Source organism: Urtica dioica, chromosome 10, assembly GCF_054948205.1.
Source record: "Urtica dioica subsp. dioica isolate 48M chromosome 10, U.dioica_male_clone48M_v1_H2, whole genome shotgun sequence".
NCBI classification, from domain to species: Eukaryota; Viridiplantae; Streptophyta; class Magnoliopsida; order Rosales; family Urticaceae; genus Urtica; species Urtica dioica.
In genome coordinates, this window is record NC_142765.1 from 24,766,683 (window position 1) to 24,785,588 (window position 18,906).

General features: G+C 34.9%; 1 protein-coding gene across 1 annotated transcript; it reads right to left on the reverse strand.

Annotated features, from left to right (window-relative positions):
- Positions 1-9,296: 9,296 nt before the first annotated feature.
- Positions 9,297-11,979, reverse strand: LOC149384394 (uncharacterized). The gene is made up of 4 exons (XM_089628034.1): positions 11,382-11,979; positions 10,243-11,291; positions 10,072-10,147; positions 9,297-9,994 (listed from the first exon to the last, which is right to left on the reverse strand). The coding sequence occupies exons 1-4, from the start codon at positions 11,977-11,979 to the stop codon at positions 9,297-9,299; spliced, it is 2,421 nt and encodes an 806-aa protein (XP_089484160.1).
- Between the last annotated feature and the right edge of the window lie 6,927 nt (positions 11,980-18,906).

Here is an 18,906-nt window from a genome sequence, read left to right on the forward strand (position 1 = left end):
AAATATAAACTGCTCTTACAATTTTGAATTACCATAGTCTGCATAGATATGTACAAGACCTTCAGAATTAAAGTAGATAATGTACATTCTTCCTAGAAAATATTGACACATCCACAACCTAATTCGGGGGTTTAGCCCATAGAAAACTAATTAACCTCTGCAAGAGCAAGCAATCTTTGTCTCACCCCCATAAATTTATGATAAATTTCATAAACATACTCCGAAAACTAGATTTGGAGTGACCCTTTTTTTTTTAGAAGAAACCATCCGATTTTATTGATACCCACTGTGGCCAGCGGCGAAATCAGCCAAAATATAATCAGCGTACCAAGTAACAGAATTTAACAAAAATAATTACATTGAGCAAAAGAATGAGCCATTTTATTGCCATCTCTCTTAACAAAATTGAAACTCGAAAAGTTCTGCGATGTCTTCGATGAGAAAGCCCTCCTTGTTAGCCACCGGATCTCGCTTTTGGAGAAGAGAAATCGTTGATTTAGAATCCGATTCCAGTTCGCACAGGACAAAGCCCCACTTCGCCGCAAAAATAATTCCTTCACGCAACGCCTCTAGCTCTGCACCCAAAACCGACGAGGCCTTCAGTCTGGATCTGTTGAAAGCTACCACAAAGTTCCCGTGGAATCTCTGATGCAGTCTCCCAAACCCACGGTTAGGCCCTCCGTCGGAGCCGATGCGTCCACGTTTAACTTCCACCTGTTCTGCTTCGGCACGGACCAGGGTGAGGGGGCTTTAATGTATTTATGTGATATTTCTTGCAGTTTTATTGATGGTTAACGGTATATGGGAGAGAAATGGACACTTATACGTGTTAAAAAACGCAAGAACATTTCCGCTTGAAGTTTCGAAAGAGACGACGTACACGATGTTAGTCGACAAGGTGTACAATAGAGTCGATATAGACAAATCAAAGTATGACTTAAAGTTAGAAGTTTCATATGAAGCGGGTAATATGCCGATTGAGCCTTCTTTGTTGAAGGACGATATTGATGTTAAGTATTATACGAAGTGCAAAAGTCGTAGAAAATATGCACTTTGTGTAACTTTAATATCGAAAGAAATCATAGCGTTAAGTGCAAACAAAGTAGATAAAGGAAAAAAAAATGTTATCAATGAAGAGTTGGCTCGTGTTGAACTCAACAAGAGACGAAAGAATTTGATGATCACCGATCGAGATGATGATGATTATCACAACAAGAAGGAAGATGATGAAGAACAAAATAACAAGGTTGACGCAGATAAAAGTGACGGGGAGAAGATGGACACAACAGTGACAAAGAAACAGAATTTGAAGAGTTTGCAAATCATGAAGAATATAAAGATTTTGTTAAACAATTTGCAGTACCATCAGGACACGGTGAACCATCAAAACAAGGTGAACTCGGAAGCCGATGGGGGTATTGTGCAGTGGTCTGATATGTGGCAGATAACGTCGTATGAGACTAGACATTCTTGCGCTCGTGTGGTTCGAACATAAGGTCATAGAGGAGCTGCACCTTGGGTTATTAGGCACGTCTTCAAAGATAAGTACAACATTAGCTCTATGGCTGAATATTCAACGCATAACGTAAGAGAGGAAGTCAAGACAAGATGGGGTGTTGGCATATCTGAAACATGATCTTCATCATCGTCTTCATCACTCCACAAGTTCTCGTCTTCTTCATTTTCGGCTTGTCTGAGTACGCCGGCTTCTTTCGCGATTGACTGTACTAAGTCAATCTCTTCCTCGATATTACGTGGCTCAACCACGTTTTTGTCGGGGATGATTCCCCCATATAACCATATTAATGCGGAAAAGTAATTAATTACGCTAATCATGAGCTAATTAATTCAATGATTATATGACAAGATCTAGAATTACGTTAATTAAAAATTATATGAGAGCATATATGTCAAGCAACCGAAATAAGAGTAAACGAGTACTTACATTGATTTTCGGTTCACGAACTGAAAGCTTTCACAATCTGTCTTCGTCTTGAACGTACAAGCCTCCACACGATCAAATAAGGGACTCTACTTCAAGGACTCGATGTGATGACACCTTAGTCTTCCGAAACGTAATCTCCGATACGAATAAGAAAGTTGAGTGGACACAGTCTTTATCTCACTAGACCATGAAACTAGGTGTTTCGAGATCTCTCTCTTATTTTACTAAGAATGGAAACGAATTTTCGAGGGGAGGGAGAGGCAGATGCACAGCCAAGGAGAGGCTAGGATGCACGAAATTTTCACCAAAAAATTGCTTATTTTTGTCTTCTCATGAACCCCTATTTATAGTAGTAAAATGCGATATTCATGGAATCTTCCAGAATATTTTATTTCCTTTTATTGTGTTGACACTAGTGGATTAAATCTAAACCATTGGATCTCAACAAGTGAATCCTACTTTTTCTCTCATCCATCAGATCAATATCTATGAGATATTATTATCTATTTAAATAGAGAATATTTTATTTAGTGAGAGAATAAAGGGGAATATATTATTTCCCTTTAAATATATTCTCATATATTCTCCTAAATACTTTCCTTTAAATAAGGAGAAAATATAGGACAATATCTTATATTATTCTCTCTCATTTATTTAAACAACTAAAGAGAAAATATTGGTAAATACCAATATTGAAAAAATCGAAGTTTAGGCACACGACCAAGGGGGATTTGTGCAACTCCTATGCTGAAATTCCCAAATCCGATTTTCTTATTTTGTGCAAGGCCCAATTGCTTAAAACCCAATTAATCATTTATTTACTTGGTCCAACAATAAACAAATAATTAATAATTGTTTATTTACTTGATCAAACAATAAATAAACAATTCTACCATAAATATTTATTTAATTCTGCGAATACCCGTTTTCCAGAATTAATGCTGTCAATCACAATTATAGCAAGTGAGATTAATAATGATAAATATTATTATACGAAAGTTCTTATCCGCATTTATCAGAGCCGAATCGGTGACTATGGACCTAGTAATAGAAGCTTAACAAATCCGATGAAAAAGACGAAATAGTCATTTCTCTTTTTCCACTGATTCGTTTAATCTTGGTCAAATACTCCACCTTGTAAGCCAAGACTGAACTCTCCTTTATACTAGAGTTATATTTACTCATCGTGACGAGTGTCCACTGATATAGTCAGTTCGTGATCAAGATCCTCCAGGTTCAACCCGTGTCAAGAGAAGTCAATTTTTCCGTTATACTTCTCTTGATACATATCAGCCCTAAGCATTGTTGCTTCCCCAGCGAAAGATTCTTTCGAACGTTACTTACTTCGAAAGTGCGCGCAATCTATCGGTTCCGGAATCAACCCTTAGGTGAGATAACATTAACCTTCTTTTAGGAAGGCTGGATTCCGTATCTGTAAATCATTTCTCACTCGAATTATGCTCTGAGAAAACTCCAAAGACATAAGTTGTGATTAGCATGAATAGCCTTTTAGCGAATGAGTCAAAGAACTCAGTAACATAACCCAGTGTCCATGATCACTTCAGGATTTAGATCAAGTCTCACTGTGACCATCATAGTGGCCTCGGTTAGTGTGTCGTAACGGTCCTTAAACGACACATCTACACCAAGACCTGTCCGGGTCGTACACTTACCACAAGTGTAGAATGCTCCCACGTAGTGATCAGCCTTCACTCATGTGTTCCACATATATGACTTTAGATATAGTTTTCCAGGCGTATATCAGTCATCGACCATGTTTTAGCACACCGCCCGAACTCAGGTGCCCATCACGTGACTCAGTTAGATACGGAGGCTATGGAATAATAAATGTTTAATAAATCTCATTAAATATGAAACAACGCTTTCAATTCAAATAGATAATAAATATCAAACATTATTTTATTAATAATTTCAACGAGAATTTACATAAGTATCTTCTCGTGCAAATTCCCCGGTAAGGAATACTTCGCCTCCATCTGAAGAACGTTCTCGTTGGCGGATTTGTCCTTTTGTTTTACGCAGTAGCGGTTCAAGTCCACAGAGAGGGAGGACAAAGTCTCTGTCCACGTGATGTTTCCCCATGGAAGAGAATAGAAGAACGGCAAGTCCTCAACCATCTAGACATACTTGTCGTTTATGACTCTGTTGTGTTCTACTCCGAGGAGATACCCAAAGACAAACACGCACAATCCGAGCTTGTACGCGTCCTCCGGATCTTGACATGTCTTGAACGCGTTCGTCAAGACTTCGAACTTGGCGTTTCGCACGCCGTTCAAGTGATCGGTCACGAGCCTATCACTCATTCGCTCGTTCTGCTCCTCCGCCGTCGGACTGTCTCCCATACTGAATCCGGTGATCAACGCGTATTTGAGTCTTCCGAATTTCACACGTTTATTTCCCAATCCGAAGTGAATCTCACCCCTTTTGTTGACTCGATCTTTCGAAGAATAAGAGAGTGTAAGAGTACCATAGAGAAATTTAGCGTCGTCTCATCGAAGAATTGAGCGAACGAAGTCTCTGCAATCCTTTGAAGTAGATCAAGAGCGGTGAATTTTTCTTTCACAATCTTCAAGATTTCCGAACCACTATATGTTATTCGACCCGGAAAATTACTCTCACATAGAAACATCAATTTGTCCTAAAACACGAATTATAACAAGATTAATCACGTAATATATAACAAATAATTTTAAAAAATCAACTAATAAATTATAAAAAAAAAAAAATCATTCATTCATTCTTTATAACGTAATTAATTTTCTTTACGTTGTGTACCATATTTACGTTTCATGATCTTCAATCAGTTGTCTCCTACTAAAAACACAACTAAAAGTTGAACAAAATTAAAAAACAGCGTCGGAGGTCGGAGATGGTCGGATCTCGTCGGAGATGGTCGGATCCCGTCTCGTTGAAGACCGTCGGATCTCGTCGTATCCCGTCGGACATGGCGCGTTGAAGACCGTCGGATCCGGTCGGATCTCGTCGGGTTCATTTTCAACCCAAAATTTCCAGAAATTTGAAAATCCTATTGTCATGCCCCAGGAAAAGACAACCTGCCGAACCTTCGCCGGCCTCTTCTTCCTCGGCGTGAATCCGACCGCCTCGGCCTCGCTTACTCGCCCGTCGCTCGTTCTCTCTCTCGCTCACGCTCTTCCTCTCGGTCTTTCTCTCTCTCTTTCCTTTCCCTCGGTCTTTCTCTCTTTCCTTCGTTCACTTATGCGTTTTTTTTCTTTTGTTTTGCTTCTTTGTTTCAGGCGGCTTGGAAGAAAGAAGAAGAGAGAGACCGAGAGGAAGAGCGTGAGCGAGAGAGAGAACGAGCGACGGACGAGTAAGCGAGGCTGAGGCGGTCGGAGTCACGCCGATGAAGAAGAGGCCGGCGAAGGTTCGGCAGGTTGTCTTTTCCCGGGGCGTGACACCTATAACTTAGTTTTGCCTCTAAATCACATATAAATCAACTTAAATAACTACTTATCTTGTATTATATCATCCTACACAACTAAAACCATGAAAAAAATAGTCGATCTAAGCCACTTCAAACGTAGCAATTGTAATCTAGCCCACGTTTCTTACAATTTTCAACTCTAGTCCAAATTGATGGCGTGTCAGAATTATGTAAGATGTTAGTTACGAATTTAACCTTGGCTTGAATAATGGAAAAACTGTAGCCCACGTTTTGACTAACGATAGGCAGAAGTAACCAAATAATTTTGTCACTTTATTTTCGGCAATTCTTTCTTTTTTCGTTTTTTTATTAATGCACATTATTAAAATGTTTAGTTGACTTTCCTATTTAGTCACCGTCTCAGTGTAATTTTTGTTAATTTCAATTCGGGCGAACTTGGGCTACTGTTTTGTACAATTAAGCATAAGGGTAAATCTGGTATTTTATACCGGTAAATTTCGGTAAATGGTTAGATTATAAAATTTACTAAACGTGGGCTAGAAACCAAAAACCATGTTTCAACATGACTACGTTGCCAGTTTACCAAAAAAACATTAAAAAACTAACATTTTTTTACATTTATGGTGGTGGTTGGGTCTCGTGGATTTTGAGAGGTGAGAGTTGGGTTTTTTTTTTTTTTTTTTTCTTCCTTTTTTTGAGAGTTAGTGTGAGTGAGAATGAGAAAGAGATGGGTTTTAATGGGTTGGGGTTAATTTTGTCTAAAACTGGTATAAAAATCTAATTTTGGATATTTCTCAACTATGTAGTCTAATTTAGATATTTTCATAGCTATTGGATCTATAAAATGAAAATTCTCCGTCTTGGCTTACCACGTATGTGTGGTGATTTATTTATTATTTTGCAGGGAAGTAAATATACATATATTGATGGAAATGTCCAAATATGTAGGGATAGCTGATCAGAATCAGACTTACGGCACAAACAATAATGGAATTGACAATTTTGGTGGTTGTGTTTGGGAGACATTAATATCTGGTGCCATTAAGTATCAGTAGACTCATAAAGCCCCAATGCTATATATATATTGGCTGCCAAGTCATCAATGATATCTATCAAGCTATACTCTTCTACTATCCGAGGGGCTAATGTCTTTATATCTAAATATAGTCAAGCATGACATGAGAAGCAAATCCTTCTCGAGCTACAAAATACGATAATGACTCTGCCGAATATTATTTACACTTAATGTAGGAGATTTATCATTTATTATCCGTACAAATAAAAATATATGCGCTATATTATGGATGTGGAATTTATTATTCCCTCAGATTGGTTATCTTTCGGGGTGTTCAAGCTTCCAAACTTGTCAGGTAAAAAATAAAAATAAAAAATTCGTGGCTTTACCACTGTAGGGTTCTTTATGTTTAACATTGAGATTTATAATTCCAAAGTAGTACTTTGGATATAACAGATTTATGTAATTAAAACTCAAGAATTAAAAATGTCTTGGTGTTTTGTTTAGAGATGTGTTATACATTTTAATTTTCTACAAGCTTAACAGCAACTACTTTGTTCATTTATTTAAAAGATCGTTAATTGATTATGCAAATCTAAAAAGTTGTCTATCTACAAGGGACTTGGAGGGGAAAAAGTATATATCAAGTCTATTATGTTATTTAAAATACTAATTTTGCAGTTTAATTGTAAGCGAATTAATACTCCAAAGGCTCAGTTTGGTGGTAAGACCTCCTATTTGTGACGAGGCATCTCCGAGAGTGCGAATGTTCAATCCCTAGTAAACGCAATATTGATGTTTGAAGATTATATATTGTGCTTAAATGTGTAATATGGTAATTGATGATATGATATAGAGCAATGCTATTTAGCACGGGTCACGAATGTGAACGATCCACACATTTTTTGAGACGTGACACTTTTTTTAATCACTTTTTGGTGTTTAATGCTTTTGGTGGGAGTCGTGTGAATTCGTGACCCGGATTACAAAGCATTTCCGTATGATATATGATGTATGATGTAAAATTGAATTATTAAAAAAAAAATGTAAGCGAATTAATAGGTTAATTTTTGCTGAATTATTATTATCATTCCGTTTTTTTAGCTAAATAACGCATCTTCTTACGTTTAATAGGTTCTCTTAATTATAACTATTTTTTCTTAATAAGTTTATATTTGAAATCAAAAATTGATTTTCCACCATCTATGCAAGTATAGTTCTTTTTTCTTCTTTTATGAACGGATATAATACATTCTTTTTTTCTTTTTAGTTGTGTCTTTTTTCCATCTCCTAACAAACAAACACACACACACACACACACACACACACACACACACACACACACACACATATATATATATAAAGATTTGTTTATAATTTAATAAACATTAGTAACAATAACTCGAAATGTATTATAGTTTCCATAAACAATGTCATTATTTTATATCATGTTTGTTTCGTTATAAACATAATGCAGTCTAATTTTTTTTTTTTTTTTTTGAGAGATAATGCAGTCTAATTGAAGGTTATAAACAAACAAACAAGAAAGACTATTTTATAAACAAATAATGAACTGCATTAAACATGTTAACAATAAAATAAACAAACTGTCTTTAATCTTTGGCGATTTTGAATATAATTTTGTTACATTTTTCTATGTCAGTGGTCAACCAAATTCTTGCTTATTTTATGGCGTCTTTAGCATGGTTGATTTTTTCTTATTTTAATTAATGTTTATTCTTATTTAGCAAAAATAAATTTGATATTACACATTTACTTTAAATTCACAGTGACCATTATGTAAGATCTTATAATTTGTTATTTACTCAATATGTCTATTACGATTTATGGCCCTTTAAGTATTTATACTAGTTATACCTGCTTTCGTATGTTTCATACTCTTCTCTTTTTTTTTTTTTTCTTTTTTTTTTGGTGTTTTTACATTTGAATTTGCACGTTGGAGAACTATAATGCTAGCACTCCTGAAATGTTTACCAAATTTTGTCACTTCACCATAAAAGAAAAAAAATACAATTCATTACTAGTTGGGCTATTTCAAAATGCTACAATTCTATATAGGTATATCCAAGGTTCAAAATATCGTTACCGATATCCATACCGAGGTTCTGATTTTACGGATATATCGAGTATCGACGGATATATCGACGGATATTCTATAACAATTTAAATACCGACTACCGATTATATCGGTGATATATCGTTGATATATCGGATACCGACGGATATATCGACATAAATCCTATAACAAATAAATATTTTTAAACAACTAAATATATGTATGTCTTGGAATTCAAATTACGAAAATACAAAATCAAATACTACAAAGTTCATGACAAAAACTAAACACAAAGTAGACATTATAGGACATAAAAAACTAAACACAAAGTAGACATTATAGAACATAAAAAACTAAACACAGAGTAGACATTATAGAACATAAGAAACCGTTCCACCATGCTTAAAACGAAAGAAGAATAGAAGACTACAACTTTTGAAAGTCCGAATCAGTTGTAGGTTGAGTGTCGAGGAGGTTGAAATGTGTGGGGTTGCACCATCTGACCTTGACAGTATTCGGGCCACGACATGTATGATGAATAATAGTCAAGGTAGGTTTTGATGTGCATTTCATAGTTGTACTGATCCAGACCGATGAATAAGTTGAGGACAGGAAACTGTGCATATTTTTTTTCCATTCTGGTTGTTGAGAATTGAGGTTGAGCTTGAGCCTCAGATCCCGAGACCGACATTGAGTCAAATTGAGAAGAAATTTGATCAATATCAGTAGTTGACGCACGAGACATGGGAGCTGGATAAGCCGGCTGAGTGCCAAAAAAATAATCAAATGTGGATAGCTGATCTGACCTGTCAGTTGGACCAGTATCTTCACCTCGTCAGCCAAAACCGCCGACATCACCTTGAGTACCAAAGTCATGTCCATCTCCTTGGCCCCTTGGGTCAACACCACCCCGACCATATCCACCCCCGTAATCACTTCCCCCGTAATCACTACCGAATCCATATCCACCACCAGCATATTCGACACCTCCGCCATGTGAACTACCACCATAAGTACTACCCCCGTGAGTACTACCACCATAAGTACTACCACCAGCAGTACTACCACCACCAGTACTACCACCACCAGTACTACCGCCATCGTGGCCAACATCGTCCCGCATAACTCGGTCGACGTCAACACCTAAATTTCGAGCCTCGGTAGCTACTTCGGGATTAGGATTACCAGTATCGTCATCGAGGTGGATTGGTCGAATCCAATCGAGGATTTTCTCATCTAGGTTTTCGTCACCGACCGTCGCCATCGATCGTTCGAGGATGTCATAAGGATCTTGCCTATCAACCCCGTCATTCGCAGCTTCAATGTCTCTTAGTTGCAGCTTTTGGTTGTAGCTACAAAAGACAAGCTGCTCCAAGCGCTTGTAAGCCAACCTATTCCGTTGTTTCGTGTGGATCAATGCGAACGTACTCCAATTCCGTTCGCATGCGGATGATGATGTTGTTTGGGACAAGAGGCGCATTCCCAACTTTCGCAATGTCGGACATTCATGCCCAAAAACGTTCCACCATTCGGCTGCAAATGAAATTAAATCATATACCGTGTAATTAATAACTTCATACATATTATGAAAGCTAAAAAAAATAACGTACCTGGTGGCATGTTTGCTCTTGCGGCTATGGCAGCTCGCTCTCCTAATCCACCATTTGCATCACGGAAATAAATCATCTACACCGAAAACAGTACATGAACTTCAATTTTGTACGTCCTAAAATTATTATGCATGTAATCAATGTCGATATTAAAAACAAGCAGTTGCTGACCTCTTTCCCAATATCGGTGTAGTCTTCATGTGGATGCAACTTATCGTAGACTCTAGTTACCATTTGCATATATTCGCTACGCATCTCAATATTGGGGTTGTATTGAAGCCTTGGATTTAGCCAATGAGCTGCTTCATGTAACGGATGATGTAGCTGCTTCTTCCACCGCTCAGTCACAATGTCTACCACCCATTGTTTGCCTTGAAGGTCGGACAGACGTGAAACCATCGACTCAAACACGTTGTACATCATTCCGAGAGTGGGAACCACTTCAGTGTCCACGACACGTAGAGCTGCGTACATCGGCTCGTAGATGGAGCAAACCATGTCAAGGGAAGTCCAAAATGAGGAATCCATGACTGTTTCCTCCACAGCTCTACCGGTGGCAGAATTCTTGAGCTTCGATACTTCCCAAGATTCTGATATGAACATGTTTCGCAGCTGGACTTTGTTGCTGCGTATGCTCCTACATGCCAAGTAGTTCGTCGCGAATCGTGTCTTCCCAGGGCGAATAAGCTCAGTCGGGCAGAATTCTCTCATCGTCGCTAACACGTTCAAGTGGTTGTAAATGAACTTTGTAATGTTACGGGCTTTCGCAACTGGTCCCGCTACAATAGGACGTTTCCCGATGTCCTCGAACATGAGGTCGATGCAATGTGCAACGCACGGCGTCCAATACACTGGGTACTTCTTCATCAACTCTTTCCCAGCTTTGACATAAGCCGAGCCATTATCAGTAACAACTTGCACGACGTTGTGCACCCCGATATCTTCGATGACGTCTTTCAGCACGTCAAATATGTACGCAGAATCTTTGATCTTGTTCGACGCATCGATAGACTTCAAGAATACCGTACGTCCAGCGGAGTATACCATTACGTTGAGAATACTCAACTTCGTGGTTCCAGTCCAACCGTCGGACATAATGGTACAGCCATATTGTTCCCACGTGGGTCGTTGTGCATCCACGTACTTCTTGAAGTCTTCAACCTCCATCGGCAAGTACACGGAGGATATCTCATACGGTGAGGGTATAGGCACACCGGGACCTGTACGACGATAATAAAAAAGATTATTTTCAAGCTCGCTACAACATAACTAATTTTATAATTAAGCATTTATAAGAATGGTAGTCTTACCCGCTTCAGCGACTCCAGCTATCATATTCTTGAAATGATGCGATGTTACTTTGTTGAACGCGATATTTGCGTGGATGAAAAACTTGCTAATTAGGCGACCTACAAATTTTTTCTTGCGTGGATTCACCATCTCTGGAATCCGTTGTTGCTTCGCACTCTCTGATCGATACAAAGAAGGGGCCGAGGGGGGCACTGCCCCTGAGCCTCCCCCAGGACCCTCAAATCCACTGGCGAATCTTTCTGAGGCTTCTTCTTGACGGTTCTTTTTTAATTGTCTGAACAGTTCTCTTTCCGCTTCGGCGTCTTCTTCTGAATCTTCAAGATTTTGTGTCAACCTTCGACCGACGTTAATATCAGAACTCTTCTTCTTCTGCTTCTTCATGGAGGTTTGTAGAAGCAGTTCTTGCATCTCTTTTTTAACCTCGGGAGGAACTTTAGTACATATTCTCGCATTTTTATTGGGGTCGTTACCACTCAAGTGGTATTTCATTCGAGTAATCCCACCACCTTTCATTTGCCAACCACAAAAGTGGCATGTGAACCCGTTCGAACTCCCCTGGATGGGCGTACAATACTTTCTTGCCCCTTCGTCGGTCATTTCTATACATAAAAAATTCACAACCACAATATCACAATCACAATCACATATTCTCCCGTCCATATTCACAATTTCAATGTCACATATTCACATATTCACATATTCTAAAATCTAAATTCACATATTCTCCCGTCCATATTCACAATTTCAATTTCACATATTGTTCACATATTCTAAAGTCACATAAAAATTCACATATTCACAATTTATATCGTAAATTCACATATTCCCGTCCACAATCATAGATTCCAATTCACACGTCGAAATGTCCTAAATTCTACACTAACATAATTTTTACACTAACCTCTTTTAATTGAAGATTCTGGAAATTTTGAAATCGCCGGAAAAGTCTCCGGCCGCCGTCAATTTGGGTGGCGGGTCGCCGGAAAAATGAAAAACTCGCCGGAACTTAAAAAAAAGTTGGGGATCTGAAAGATATTCATATACTAATTTCAAATATGCAAAAAATTTCAACAAAACTTGAGTTAAATCTATCTAAAAACGAAAAACAAAACTTAAAAAAAAATTCTTCATACTTTCCGACAGTTATACACTTACCAGTGATATCTACGGAGATATCGGTGATAAGCTATAACATTCCTTCTTCGCTGGACGATTTTAGACGGATATAGGGCTTGGTCGCTAAGAATCGCCGATATCACATAACATCTGGTCTTCGGGTAACGATTTTGGCCGATAAAAAAGTGACGATTTTTTCAAAATTTTGGGCGATATTTCCATTATTTATACTCTCCAATTTATCGCGATAATTTGAAAAATCGAGGAGATATCGCGATATTTTGGCGATAAAATATAAAACGATAACGGTTATGCACGATTTTTTTACCGAGACCTCCAAAAAAACGAGATATCGCCGATATATCGCGAGATATCGGCGATATTTTAAACCTTGGGTATATCTAAAAGTAGTCCATTCCCACTAAAAAAATTTTAATACAAAAATTCTAAATACGAAGTCCTCAAATGAAATCATTAATTCCTTAATTGAATAATATTAAGGGTTATATAGGTGTATAGCCATTTTTGCTATAGGGAATTTAAATATAGCAACCCTTTTGTTAATTTTTAGTAAATAACCACTCAACCCAATTTACACGAGTTAAAAAGACCAAACGGGCCTCAGAACAAATCCCGCCATAATAACATAGATTTGGTCAGTAACTACTCCCGCTATTCGAGATAAGGAAATTAAAAGGATTTAATGAGCTAAACACGTTAGGTTCAAAAAGGAAAAAAAAAACCCAAAAATTTTCTCTGACTCAAACCCGCGACGAAGAAGAAGAACAATCGCCATCTCCGACGACTATTCAAGAAAAGAAGAACCTAGGCGCGCTAATTTTCTGCAGTTATCGAGAGAAGAAGGTATCGAAAATTTTCAGAGACCAAATCAAGGTATTTTCCCGAGGTTTTTTTTTATTTTTTTTTTTAAATGACGATTCTAACCTGTTTTCTCGGGATTTTCTGAAAAGGTGGTTATTATTGGACTGATTTTCAAAGAAAAACTGTTAATGAGTGACGTTCGGGTTTTTTGTTAATTTATTTTTCAAAAATCGCGATTCAACCATTTTTTGGTCCAGATTTCGTGATTTTGTATTTGAATAGTTTGATTTTCAAAAGTTACTGTTAACTTGTGACCTTGAATTTTTTTCCAAAAATATTAAAGAAGTAGGTTAATTAACTTGTGTTAATCGGGTAATAAAACTAATAGACAAGTGATTGTAGTTGTTTGCATGTGATATTTATGTATAGATTTATAGAGGAAATAAAGCTCTGCATGTTTATGTTGTGAAAAATAACCTGTTGTTGTTTGCATGAATTCTAAAAGTAAAATTTTCTTAATTTGAACGGTTTTAATTTGATTTGTCATTCAAATTACAGTGAGTTAATGGATACTCGCTCCAATCCTCCGGCGTCGCTGAATTTCTCGCCTCGATCGTTCTCTCCGGAGATTCCGAGCGCGAGGAAGCTCTTTCGATCCTCCATAGCCTCCGCCTCTCGGAGGCGGCGATTAGGTCGATGGCCGTCGGAAAGGATCAACGCGCGGGCAATTAGATGTTTTTTTTTAGAAAAATTAGATCTATATATGGGTTAATGGGTCTGTATATATGCTAATAGGAAATGACCATTTTTTATTTTTGGTCAATTCCATCCAGTATTGTAAATACGACGTTGATTTACAGTTAATATCAATTGTTTCATTCTAAATACAAAACATATTTACAGTATATTCGTGTAAATAAACTAAAAAAAATTCTGGAAATATTTTGGACGTTCTAAAATTATGAAAACAAATAATATCAATAAATGAAGAATATATTTACAGATTTTATCCATAATGAATTGTCACGAAAATAAAAATTGATTAGTTAAAGTCAACGTTGAAAATTTCCAAATACACGTTAACAATCTATCCAAATCGGTTAGATTCAAAATTTAAAATAAAACTGCCTAATTCAATTAGCGGGCGTAATAAATAAGGGCAAACGTGTAAAACTAATTCAATTGATAAGATGTCACGTAAATTAATTCAATTAATAACGAAAGGTTGGCTAAAACCAAATTGCTAGTGTTTAAGATGGCTACGTAACCAATTATATTAATTCATTAATATTTATTCGTACAAAGTCTCATGAATCGCCATTACCACTAGACCAACTTCTCGGGCTTTTAATTGAATAGTATAACATTACATTAAATTGAAATTACAAAATAGTGAAATTAAATACTACAAAATAAATATTGCATGAGTTAAATGTTACATTAAATTCAAAATCTAAAATGACCCATTATGCACAAGATAATACTTAATAGATATAGAATAGTTAAAATGAAAAAAAAATCTAATAAGAATCATCTCCAACTTATTTCATATATAATTGTCATGTAATTGACAACATAATAGTTGAAAGATGACTCACTTAAAAAAATAATAATTCACTCAAACAATCACAAACTGATCACTCTCTCGGGTCCACCTCTTCCATCTCATCGAAAATCCCCTCCTCCATCTCCCAACAAATATTTGCTCTGGAAGTGGATCTCAAGTCTAATATCATTACTTCAGATCCGGTCATACCTTCGACGCCTTCATATTCGATCCTCTTGATGGAACGTTGCGATCCTCCTCTCCCTTCACCACACCAAGCTCCGTGGCCTATTCCACCGCGAATTTTTGGTGTTTATCGTTGTTTCTTTTGGTAGATTTTATAGGGAGGAATAGCCTTAAGATTAGAAATAGTATTTGTTTCTTGAAATTGTGTGTATTGCCCTTTATATTAGGGGTTTGGCTAGCTTAGTTTATCTTATGCAATAAGTTGTGTAACCGTTGATGTTTTGTCCACAATACTATGGTGGTTTCCGAAGATGACTTAGTCATCTTTTGGGTTCTTAAATTTTTTGGTAGTCTTTTGGTAGTGTAAACACTCGAATCTTTTTTTTTTTTCCATGGTTGGTGGTTTTCGAGCACTTTGGTTCATTCACTAACCTTTGATGGTTTTTTAATAGAGCCAATAAATGAATCGAATTTTAATGAGGTCTATATTTTGTTCGTAGGAAGTTCTCATACAACGTGCTTTCATCAATTTTAGTATTGAATTATTGTTTAGATTACATGCTATCTTGTTAAAAGATGTAAATATTTTTACTCTTAGATTTTTTTATAGCCGTCATCTATTAAAAAGTCTTGAGTTATTTTTATTAAAAAAAAAAAAATCGTAAACTAATCATTCTATATTGAGATTACGAGATTGAACGATCGAACGTTATCTTAGACATAGGAATTTTGGAATTCACTATTGATTTAGATTTGTTGAAAGCCATCGTGAATTCTGTCTCCCGATAATAGTTGAGGATGTGGATGTGCATATAAAGAGTCCACCCACTTCTTAATTATCACTACTAAATTATATTGTCATCAATAAATACCTAAATTATGAATTATATTAAACTAGGATAAATTGGGCTTTTAATTTCGAGTTACTTATGGATGCGACAAGTCGCATATAATAAGCTTTTGGATGCAACAAATCAAATCCAAAGGGGTCACCAAGCATCACAAAAATTAAGTTAGCTTAAGTGGGATATTTAACCTTTTGATGCGACAGGATCGCATCCAAAGTCATCTAAAATGCGGAAATTTTATTGGTTGCGACAAATGTCGCATCCAAAAGTAAAAAATTTCAGCATCTTGTCGTTATCTTCACGCCTACCAGACAAACGTTATCTTCGTTGTAAGATTTTTCGAGCTTGTCGTTTTCTTCACGCCTATCAAAATCATCTGCTCGGTACTTCAACAACTTTCCCCTTCTGATTAAAGCCTCAATTACGTCTTTCAAGTTAAAGCAATCGGCAGTATTTTCATGGTTGAAAGCACAATACTTAGAGCGATCTCTTTTCATTATGTGTTTTTTCATCTTTGCAGGTTTTGGAAAATTTTCCTGATGTTCGATAAGTATGAAAACCTCATCTCTCCCCAGACTTAGGGGATGATTATTTTCACAACATACAAAAAACATAAAATTACAAAAAAAAAAAGTATTTGATGGTAATATTTGTAAGGGAAAAAAATACAGAGGTTTTATATAATATGTGTATAATTTATTTTTAAAGATATTTTAGTACATGTACATAAACAAATATTATAAGTTGCATATCATATATTTTTAAGTACAAAATTTGAAAAATATCTATGTGTATATTTTTAATATATTCTGCAACATTATTACCATTCGGTTTTCCATGAAAAACGACATTTGAAAATAGCATATCAGTTACCCTTATTGAAAATTTTTCCGTTCGATTTTTCATCAGCGCATCGATTTTTCGTAAATCGAGAGGCTCGAAACAGTGTCGAAAACAACATTTCAAACCTTGGTTTAAAGGCCTTGAAGTATATTTTGGTCCAAAAATAAGCCAAAACTCTACTTTAAGATATTTTAAAATAACAAGCCCACTATTGATATTTTCTCTATTTATTAAGTCTACATTACAAAATTTATCATTAGATTTGTGACAAGTCTTTTACATGTATCTAGTACTAGCACCGCAACTCAATATATATTAAGGAAGTTACATGGATTATATTTTAAAAGTATAACATTTTTAAAATGAGAGTGTTTTAAATCATTATGAGGATAATATTTTTTAAAAAATCTAAATAATTATTTTTTTAATAATCAAACTGTAAACAATAAAAAAAGAAGTTAAATTAAACCCAATCAAACAACCAAAATTTTGAAAAGTTATTTGTAAATATCAAGAAAAATTATAAATTATAATTTAAAATATTATTTTTGCGGTAAAAATTCAGTACAGCTTATTCATACGATTAGTAAAAAAAAAAAAATACAATTTTCACTATATTATGGCCTTTAGAAAAAAAAAATTAGGGCTTTGAATAAAATTGTTAAACAGATGAAACCTTAAAATAAAATAAAAAAATAGGCTTAGTTAATGAAGATATTTTAAAATTTAGGCATAAATATAATAAAAATTGTATTTTCTACATGCTTGATAAAAAAAATATAAATATAAAACTAAAAAAGGGGTAAATCTACATGACAAAAGTACTACTACAAATCTTACAATGGCTCTAGATTTAAGGATATAGCTTTTCAGAACAATAACAACACTTCATGTCATATAAACAATGCACTTAGAGCATCTCAATGCATATATCAAATTTGATGCAATTTTCACTAAATTTTATATAATTTTTATACTAAATATTTTTTTTGCTCTAATGATATTACACTATACCTTACACTAAAGAGAATATTCTAATAATATGTTTTTTTACTAGGCTTTTTTAATATAAGAGGCTTTTAGATTAAGTGCCTTAATTTTATAAGTTATTTGTAATGTCTAATTACAAATATAAAAATATAATTGTATTTTATTTATTAATTATGTGTAACATATTGTATAAATCAACAATTAGAATTTAAAAATAAAAATGTAATTAATATAAATAAAAATTAATAAATTTCATTACATAGATAATACACAAGATTTTTTAAGGGAATAAATAAAAAACCATTAAAAAAACTTAAATATGAAATTATTAATTAATTAATTTCATTACATAAATAATACAACATTTTTTTAATTATTGGCTTAATTTCAACGGTATTGAAAAAATTAATTTGGATTATAAACAAATCTCTAAACAGTTAAAAACATATTGATTAACTTGAATTAATTAAAATATGTACTTTTAATTAAAGATTATGAATTAATTAGATTAAAATAATGCTTAAATATTTTGTGTAAAATTTATACTAAATGAACAGTGTTGCACTAAATATAGTGCAACACAGTTCATTTGGTGAAAAAGTTATATCAAATATAGAGTTTTAGAGTGATTTTTACTATTGTAGAGTTTCTACTCTATTTATAGAGTTTTGGTGTAATGCATTGGAAATGCTCTAATATCAAAGGTGTATATATATATATATATATATATATATATATATATATATATATATATATATATATATATTATAAAAACAAGCAAATTTATATGTAGTACTATGGTGATGGCATGTAAACAAAGCACCAAACAGACAGACCAGAGAGTGAAAATGAAAGGTGTCAACGAAAAGTGAAATTGTGCAACCAAAAGGAATAACGAGATAGACAGGATATGAGAAAAAAGAGAAGAAACTTTGGATCGTGACTATTGTCTTATAATAATCCAAACAAGTCCATATCAATATCAAACGCTATTTCTAAATAAATAAATGAATGCATACATTAAAAAATAAAACGCCATATGAATTTATAATGAAAGACCTTTGTTGCACTACGCTATTACACTCCAAAAATCTTGGTTTTTTTGTTTGTTATGTATTTTAAAGAACGTTACGGGTCTCATTTCAAATATTGTTTCAATGCTTGTATTGTTGT

What these genes read in the sequence shown, in the direction of transcription:
- LOC149384394 (XM_089628034.1), bottom strand. Translation starts at nt 11,979, where the DNA reads ATGACCGACGAAGGGGCAAGAAAGTATTGTACGCCCATCCAGGGGAGT. An exon ending in ACACCGATATTGGGAAAGAG is followed by an intron (nt 10,148 to 10,242) that starts GTCAGCAACTGC and finishes TTTTCGGTGTAG; the next exon opens with ATGATTTATTTCCGTGATGC. An exon ending in AAGAGCAAACATGCCACCAG is followed by an intron (nt 9,995 to 10,071) that starts GTACGTTATTTT and finishes TTTCATTTGCAG; the next exon opens with CCGAATGGTGGAACGTTTTT.